This window comes from Plutella xylostella, chromosome 5 (genome assembly GCF_932276165.1).
Source record: "Plutella xylostella chromosome 5, ilPluXylo3.1, whole genome shotgun sequence".
NCBI classification, from domain to species: domain Eukaryota; kingdom Metazoa; phylum Arthropoda; class Insecta; order Lepidoptera; family Plutellidae; genus Plutella; species Plutella xylostella.
The window spans coordinates 1,178,431-1,188,500 of NC_063985.1; the positions used below are offsets into that span (position 1 = coordinate 1,178,431).

The window sequence follows — 10,070 nt, forward strand, 5'->3', positions numbered from 1 at the left end:
AATATGTATGTAATAGGTCTATAGGGTAATACCTACTCCATCTACACTTACGAGCAATGAATAAGTCCAAGTAGTAAATACTCAACACCAAATGACCACAATTTTTTTAAAACATTTGATTTAGGATTTGATCAAAATTTTCGTTTTTAGTTGGTTACCTATATTTTGATGCGCTGTTAAATTTACTTTAATATATTGCCGACGGCGACGGCGTCATTAAGCTAGTCTTTTACGTTCAGGAGCTATCATCACTGGAACTTTTTCATTGCTCGTGAGTGTAGTAGGTATTATTCTTAATTCATATAAATAATAATATATTAGTATTCTTACTTGCAAGTATTATTGCTATAATTATCAATTTATCAATCAAATCAGAGCTTGTTCATCTTTATTTATTAACATTCTATAGGTCTATGACAGGCAGAACAAGTAAATTGTAGTCATGTACATTTACCGAAATAGTTAAGTACTTAAATCAAAATCAGCATGTAGGTATAAATTATATGCGACAAGTACGCCAATCAAGCAATGTGCGTAATAGCAATGTATATTTTCAAGAACGATTCAGTAAATCCCAACTTGAAAGTATACGCGATTAGTACGCACAAATCGTGTATATTTTCAAGTAAGATATTATTTTTTTTCACTTGAAAGTATACAGTGCTAGTACACTATGGGTGCGTTCTGGCCTTGTATAGTTTCAAAACACGCGGAAGATATAGGCATTCAGTAATTTCAGATTTCTTAGACACTAATTTCTGTTCTATAACGAAGATTGAAAATGGTATAACCCATAAAATTTATTATTATGTAAATACTTAATATCTGGGGGCATATCGCGAAGGCAATAAGATTTACTAAATAATTTGTGTCATATCCAATACATTTTGAATCCGAAAATCGTTGTCAAAACAAGCTCGCTATAGTAACTAGGTATAGCTGTACCTACTGTACTGTAATTATTCAATTATTTAAACTTACCGATTAATCGCGGTTTGCGGTAGGTACATGCCAATATTGATATGCCTTCATAGGTAGGTACTCTAGATACGACTATGTCTGATGTGCATTCTATAGCTGTTGTCTTACTTGGTGTAGATGTACTAGGCATTATTATTATTATTATAATCTTTATTTATTAAAGAGACTTAGGTCACTTACAATAAACTGTGGCCATGTCAGTCTCATCGAGACATACACTATTTAAATGAATCTTAAACTAGGGTTGTCTTAAGTCTAAACAGGCATTGCAAAATGGCTTTACAGGTTGCAATACTCGCAATTTTGATTCATCAGTTTCATCATCTAAGTAGCATTTAAAGCTTGTTATTACAATAAATATCAGCGAAGTGGCATTCTATTATCGTCGTCACTTGCAGAACTTAAATGTTTTTAGCACAAATTAAATGTCTTGTTTACTGAAACGGAACTATGGGAAACTAAGGGTATCCGGCGGTAGGTAGATCTTTATTGTACTCTATTTATTTCAAGTTTAGTAACCAATATCCGTAGATTTTATGTTACAAAATATTTTAGATAATAATATCAATACCTAGGTACAAAACCAGAATTATCTACGACCTCTATATTTTGTTCGATATATGTAGTAATATACATATCTTTTCACTTTCTATGGTTGCTAAAATTTCGTTCATCTTAATGAATAAACAAAAAACATGGAAATTATCATAGCCTATCTGCAGACTAAGTAAATTATTACCATACTAACAACTAATAAACAAACAAGAAGCAAATAAAAACAAGCGCCTGAACTTACTACGACGGCAAATAATCACACAACTCAGAGTATTCCGCTCCGCAGTAAATCAATCGATAATCTCAATAAAAAACCCATATGAACCAGGAAGCGTAAGCACGCTAATAAACTACAAATAGCTAATTAAAAACCATTTAAATGACCGATGGACTAATGAACTTGGGTATGGTTTCCCCGCGGCCTCGCGAGTACAATGTCATCGTATGGTCATGGCGGCATTGGGGGAGGTCACATAGCTATCGCATAACTAATGCTAGAGATACGATGTGCGTATAAGGAGCTTGATGAGACACGGAGGTGTCAATGGGGGGACATGTGGAGACTCTGTAATTGCTGGTAACTGCTAAGTGAATATTTGAGCTCTGTCACGATGCAGGGTATCAATTCAGCTGTTGTAATACTGCTTTTAAAAATATTCGATAGTAGGTACTTTCTACTGTGATTCTAAAGTTACGAGTTAAAATCTAAACTATATCATAGACTTATAAGTGTATTAATCTATGACTATATGGAACACACCTTCACTACAGAAACAGTAATATAGGTAGTTTCAGCAATAGTAAAAAATATGTTAGTCGCTTGATATCGTATTTTATTTTACAATTAAACACTAACAATAACAACAGAATTCAATACAAAACACAAAACAAACACAGAACTATGTTTAGCACGCCTTGTTTCCTTGTTACCGTTTCAAGTACGTCCTTGCAAGTTTGACACCAACTACCACGGCGGTAGCCAACACGGTCACCTGCACGGCCAGCATGTAGTTAAGGCGATACGGCCACGTGCCGAAGGGGCTGGCGCAGATGCCGGTGGGGTCTTGCAGCGCGCTCACGTCGTCATACGCCGCCGCCTGCGGTCGCAAGCAATGCATCAGGTGGACGTACGCACGGTTGCCAGCGTCTAGTGAAGCCATCACATCGCCATCAGCGTACACGTCGAACGCAGACCACTCTAGGAACCTCGGGTTCTGCTCGGTCATCATCTCCCTCAGCGAAACAAAGTCTCCACTCTGCGGGATGTACACATCCATTATGTCCTTCTCTGTGTACCGTGTTGGGTTTGCCGCTTTCGGACCAAACATCTGCACCAGCTGATCCACGACTGCCTCTTTTGAGTCCCACGACGCGTGCACGTTCTCTTTCATGTGCAAGTATCCGACTAGAGCTGCGCTCTTTTCTACGCAATCTGAAGCCGAAAGCTTTGGTTTCTCTATAGCCCATATAATGGGGCCTTTCATACTAAGGATATCTCCGCTGTATCCTGAATCTCGCCAGAAGAAGTCTTCGTACTGGATCTGGAACCTCCTCACTCGTCCTTTAGTCATGGCAATGGCTCTGGCGACGTCGACCTTCTCCGTGCTGGAGAGGAGTCGCTCATCTACGTTGATGCCATTCAGCTGGTCGGGCCGCAGCGCCATGGCGACTAGTTTACACACGTACTTAGTATCACCCCTCATCGTTTCAAGAATGACCTGCTGGTTGGAGTAGCTTCGAATCTTCGTAATATCCATGGCCACCTCGACAATCTCGTCAATATTGGCCAGGAGCTTTGATGTGATTCTCTTCCGGCAGTACCCGAGCAGCTTTTCTCTGTGCATGTAGTTGTCTCCGTCGAGGGAGTTCTTGACGCTGTGCGTGCGGCGCAGGTTGTGCAGGTAGAACAGCAGCGACACGGCGGCGGGCGCGGCGCCGCACACCAGCCGCACCGCCAGGCGCATCAGCTCGCGGGACGTGTGGAACAGCAGACAACTACAAATATGCTCTTCCATCGTGGTCCTGTCATAATACAGCAGCTTCTGCCTTTCGCTCTCGGCTGACGCATTCTTGCAGCTGAACAGGCTGATTATGCTTTCGTCGAGTAAGTTCTGGTACTGGTTGAGCTCGAACCGCTCCACGAAGTTGAGGTAGGAGAAATCGTGGTAATTATCCGGGCAGACGACGGTAGTGCCGTTTTGGTACTGGAATAATTTTACTAATGAGTTGTCGTCGGCTGTTGTGCTCTGTGGTGAGATGATGACGAGGGGGAGCGGTATGTCGAATTCACATGCATACTTTCCTATTTGTGTATCTTTGAGGCGTTCCTTCAGTTCTTCGGTGAGCGTGAGTGGTTCGTCGTCTGCGGCCTGGAAGGTGACGTTGTATCGCGAGGGCAGGCGGCGCTGGCCCAGGTCCAGCACCAGGATGTCCATGGAGTCGCCGAACTTCTTCCTGAGCTTGTGCGCGGCGACCACGCCCGGCAGCGAGCAGCCCAGCACCACCACGTCCGCCGTCACTTGCGTCACCTCACGCCCAGACGGCGACGCCTCCTTGCCCATGCTATTGTGAACCTGAGTATCAGTGTTATTTTGCCAATGTTTTGTTGGGTTTTTTGTTAGTAAATATTGGCTGTGGGTTTAAAGTCATTTTGACAATTGACGCGTACATTTGAAAGGAGTACGATCCTTGCATTGAAAGCCATTGTTTCAGAATAAGGATTTTCAGTACAATACGACAACGCTACATTTCCAACAGCAACAAAAACGCCAAGACCAAAAAAAGTTTGTTGGGCAAAAAATCTTCAATCATACCTACTCTTTACAAGACGTTGAAAATTTATAAGTATAAAAGAGTACCTATAAAGGCATCTATATTTTTTCTTGGACCCATGTAGCTTCACACGTGAAAGTCATCACATATCACCACCTCATTTTCTAGGGTCAAAATGGACGTCCTGCTACTTACACTAATGGGGAAACTATAACTTCAAAGTTCCTTGACATACACTGAACTGCAAAGAAGATGCGAGAAAACAAGTTACAACTGACCTCTCAGTACGAATACTACCTACTATCTCGAGGGTCAGTGTAAACTGGCCCGTCTGGATAGTGATAACGATGACCTTAAGAATACATAAGTGTGTTAAGAGTGTGGACATTAATTGTTTTACACGTGAATCATACTTAAGGCACACTTACACGTCTCGACAGTAATAATAAACATAAGTATTTCCTTAATTTAAGTGTGCACTGCTTTAACGAGAGTGTAGCCTCTTTATAAATTCCACTCACTATTTAAATACTTCACTTGAGACTTCAGGTAAGTATCGTAGTTTACATTTTCTGGATCAGTAAGACTAACCTTGACCTCCGACCGTGCACTAACTACAGAATATATGTATTGTTGGCCTTGGACTTAAGGTGAATGCACTAAAAGTACTTATTAGAACAGTCGTTCCGCATTAAGGGATAGTTATTTCTAAACTAAGCAATTCAAGATTTCTAGCAAAGATTAGTCCGACTGACACAAACCGAGTTAGACAACCCGTTCTACATAAATCCTAACTTAAATTCCAATCTTAAAGCCCAGTTTTACATTAAACTCCTAGCGCTTTTTCTCCAAATGCCGAGCGAAGTTAATTAAAATGTAACTTGTTCTTAGTGTGGCCAGCCGGGAATAGAACCCGGGTCTGGTGTCACCACTGCGCCGCCGCCGCCGCCGCCGCGACGTGCGCCCGCGCACGTACGCCACCCGCGCCGCGCGGCTCCATTGCCACTCACGGCACGACACTGACACCTGTCAATCAGGAGTGGTATTCTGCTAGCATGCAAAGTTTGGATAAATAATGCAAATATCAAATGTCGGGCCTAAGAAGGAATAATGGCAAAAAAGTAACTCCCAGAGAATGACTGCACAACAGCCCGATCCGAAAAAAACAGAGCTAACGTATAAAAAGTGCTGTCAACTTGACAGCACTTTCGTAGCACTTTTTAACTATCGAATAGAATGACCTATGGAATGATAACTGTTAAACTTTCACAAATCTATTCACCGCAATTTTGTTGTTGACAGGTTGACAGCACTTTCAAAGAGAACACAAATCCACAGGTCGGTCGGTGCAGGACAAAAATCCACAGGTCGGTCGGTAAACATGATGCTCCTTTTGACGAGCGTAAGCCACCACTTCGGTAAAAAGTTATCTATTATCTTTAGTTGTGCTTGTGAGCTATTGAAGTACCTAATTTATTTTCTAAAAAAAACATTTTATTTACGAGTTCGTATAAAAGTTTCTCCTCTTATCAATAGCGTGAGCGCCTTTATGCTACATCGTCAGCATCAATCTCAGATACCCAATACAGGGCTAAAAACAACTTCTAAGTGCACCGCAGCACAATGTTCTTTATTTTCACCACAAGTCGTTCAGGAAAAATAAACTACTTTACAACGTAGCAACTAAAGTAAAATATGTTATAAAAGTTTCCACCCCAAAAGAAACTATGCTCAGGTTTCTCTGAAGTTTATAAACTTTCATATTTGTTTTAAGCTGCGTACAGACCGGCCAAACGAACGCCATCGAACGGGTTTCGTTGATGCAATCTGCCCTGTATGATAAATATCCATCGTTGGGCATTCGTTGGGCGTTCGTTGGGCCGGTCTGTACGCAGCTTTAGTCAATCATGAATATCTGAAATTTTAAAAAACTAAGACCGGCGATAACAAAATGACAAACGAAGGTCTTCCAAAAGCCGTGTCGTGAGTGCCAGCGGGCCCGCGCCGCCCATTCGCGAAATGATCTCGCTCCCATTTGTGCGGACGCGATTAGCGAACTCTGTCTCTCATACACTCTCATACATATGCAATTTTACACTGACATCTGCGCAATTTGATACTAAGCACCAATTGTCCCGGTACAACGTTGCAAATGTTTGGGAGAAATGTGACGAGAATTGTAACTTTTACGGGCAAAGATGGATTTGTTGGTGTACGGTGTGTCGAATTGCTCTAAAACATGTGCGAAATAAACAAACACATCAATGCATTCACGTGTCTGTTTTTTCTAAGGTAGGAATTTGTGAAGTATGCATACCACTCTCTGATCATCCTTTTACAAGATAATAAGAGGAACTTAATGTGTTTTTAAACCTGCAAATTACACAGTATGCGTTTTACAGGATCTGATTTAATTATCGTAAACGTCTTATGCGGCGTCAAAGGCGGCATATGGGAGAGCCGGTTCAGAAAAAAATACTACTGCTTACTGGATCCAGTCCACCGAATAAAAACATTGTCTGTTAAATGTTGTTGTGTAAATGTACCCTTAGATGATAACTATGGGTTGTATTGTTGTACCTATATGACAATATATTCATGACTCATTGAAATGACCGTAGTATGGCTACTATTAAAAAAATATTGTAAGACGATTTTTATTAGTTTATGAATGTTTGTAACTTATATTTTTTGACAATAATTTAATAAACGTTATCGTTTAACTCCATACAATGATGAACGTTCATGCAAATGTGTCCGACATGTTTAATATTGAATTGCCGGTGACGATAGCAAATGAACGCTAAATCTAGTATGAATATTTATTAAATCATGAATATCATTATAATTATGTCGTTCCTGACTCGGTAGCTGCAAAGTACTTTTGACGTAGATAATAAGAAGTCAAAGTCAAATATTTTTATTCATCGTAACAATATAAAATTTTCTGATGAACGTCAATTTTTACAAACTACTCTCCGTTCGGATAAGGCGGGGCTCTTTCTGTCTAAGGAGAAGAACGGAGGCAAGAAACTCCTGAGCCATCTTTTCAAAAAAAAGACTTAAAACTAGTTGGTATACAATACTTATAAGCTTAATAATAATTATTATAATAATATGAGCAGAAATAAAGCTGAATAATATGGGAAGAAAGTATTGAATTAAGACTTAAGTGATTATAAATAAATGTAAGTAATCTATTTTTATTTATGCCCTATATACAAATATTCATTTGTATTTTAATTACTACATAAGCACCGAATTTCATTCAAAGATATTATTTTTGTAGTTATTCTATGTACTACTTAAATCAATTTTCATGTTTCTGTAGATAAAATATTAAAAAAATACTTATTGCTTAAATGATTTTACTGTTTTTCTTGGATTGTCGACATTTCCATACAAAAGAGTTCAACGAGCTACTAAAAAGAAAGTTTAATGAGCTCAAAAAACACGTTTCTTTATATTGCTAGTTTTAATTTATATTAAAACTAGCAATATAAAGAAACGTATTTTATTACGATATACGATTGAAATATTTTCAGCTTGTTTAATAATAATAATAATAATAAAGCCTTTATTTCATTTATTTTCATTTTCTCACAATATTAGAAAACAATGTTACTTAATAAATATTGCATTTTAACTTAAATAATAAATACATTTAACAAATCATTCATAACATTAACATTGCATATTTCGATTAGATTAGGTATAGTTTCAATAAATAAATAAATTAGTTTACACATAAGAATTATTTGATTATAATATTATATATATATATAATAATAATATTATACCTTTTTTCACGAGGAAAGACATCTGACAGGACCCTTATTACATTCTAATAAGGGTAGTTTTTGTTTGTATCAGATGTCTTTCCCCGTGAAACAAGGTATAATAATTGATTAAAATAAAATTTAAGTTTTTCAGCTTGTTTATAAGTACCTAATATCTACTAAACTATTAACTAGGCATCTATAATCTTCGTATGATTTTGCATTTTGTTTATATTTTCTAAAATACCAAACATTTATCATTGTAGGACGGCCTCTTTCTTGTCGTAGTAAAACTTTAATTATATTTTTTTAATGTACTCAAAGTCGCAAATGATGAATCAACTAATGGATTCATTGGAGCGGCAGTGGCGCTTCCCAGTTTTAATACCGTATTGCTAAGAAATGTAAATGAATGATGATTTTGCATTCTTTAAGTACAGATAAGATAAGATAAGATTTATCTTATCTAGTCTTTTCTTTGGTAGGTATGTTTTATGAGTAAGATTTTGTTTAAAACAAAAACATAACATTATGCAACCCTAAGCTACGAAATTTACTTTCCATTCCTTCAGGGCTTACATTTTTAACCGTTGCGGGTAAATAAACTTAGGTATGTTTTTATTTCATATTCCATTGACCTGCCTTCTTCTCGATCACTGACCAAATGCGACCCGGTCAAACTGGAAAGACCCGACAGTAAAACTGAATAACATCAAGTGCAATCTTCCTCAACTTTTTGCCGACCAGCATTTCCAGTTCGGCGGCAAAGAAAAAACAAGTTTTGCGATCACCTCCGAAAATTACCAAACAATGGTCGACTAGTGACGTCACAGGAGTGCACTCGGGAAGGTGCCAATTTCAACAACACTAACATCAACCACCACAAGTCACAAGCTCCTTTCTCCCAAAAGTAGCTTCTATACCCTAGGTGTCGTAGCCTAGTATTGCGGGTGTAGATTTGTGATGTAGATCAGTTTGGGTGTGAAGTGTGCTTGCATCGGTGCAGTGACCGCCGCCGCCGCCGCCGCCGCCGCCGCCGCTGGTCACGTAGGCTCGTCGGGTGCACTTCTTGACATAATTCCATTGATTAGGTCGTATCCGATTTCTTTACTGTTGGGAACGGACTGTCCCTAAGGACGTGCTCGTTGTATGGAGAGGTGACTCTCTATACCAGGGGTCGGCAAGTAGTTTTAGGTAGAGTCCGGATATTGGTAGAATTTTTTTTAAAGGTCCAGAAAAAAAAACTGATAATAATTGAGTAAGTACAGCTATTTATTACAAAAATTTGTGATTTTTTTTATCGGCGGTCTTGATCCAGGTTTTTATAGTTTAGTTCTCGTGAAGAACAGCTAATTCAAAGAGTGTCTGTTAATCTCAAACAATATTAGTTATTCAAAAAATTCAGATTTTTTTTTAAAAGATGTTTCGCATAATTATATTATATCGAACCAAAAATAGTCGCCAACTTGGGACATGTTTGACCCAAAATTCTTCAGATATCACCTTTTTATATATTTTCAAAGACACATCTTCTTGCAGATCGATTATTTCCATTTGAAACGTCTTTGGCAGATTTAATAACTTGGCAGCAAGGACTTGTGCTTGGCCGCCACATCTGTCCATTCGGCGGCTGCATCAACTTCAAATGGTGACTTAAGAAACAGAGATAGCTTGCCCATCTCTGCAAAGTCTTGGAACCTTGTGGCGAATTCGTTGCTAAGATGTTAAAAAAGTATGTAAACATTGCAATGTCTTCTTCAGAGTTCTCCTCATTATAATTATTATGGTCATCGGAGAAGCTATAAGTACCTATGAACAGAGCGCGCGCGGCGACTCGACGGCGCGGGCGGCGCGGCGGCGGCGCGATGTATTTGATCGATATCGATGTTGTAAAACAGATTAATTAGATTAGGTAGGTACTAAGTTAGATTGATTCAAAATATTACAATAATATTCAAAGTATTTATGTATACTTGACATGCC

General features: G+C 38.6%; 1 protein-coding gene across 1 annotated transcript; it reads right to left on the bottom strand.

The window, feature by feature from the left end:
* Window positions 1–2,348: 2,348 nt before the first annotated feature.
* Window positions 2,349–4,168, bottom strand: LOC105394105. The gene has a single exon (XM_011565945.3). The coding sequence runs from the start codon at window positions 4,095–4,097 to the stop codon at window positions 2,463–2,465; it is 1,635 nt and encodes a 544-aa protein (XP_011564247.3). The 5' UTR covers window positions 4,098–4,168; the 3' UTR covers window positions 2,349–2,462.
* Window positions 4,169–10,070: the final 5,902 nt, after the last annotated feature.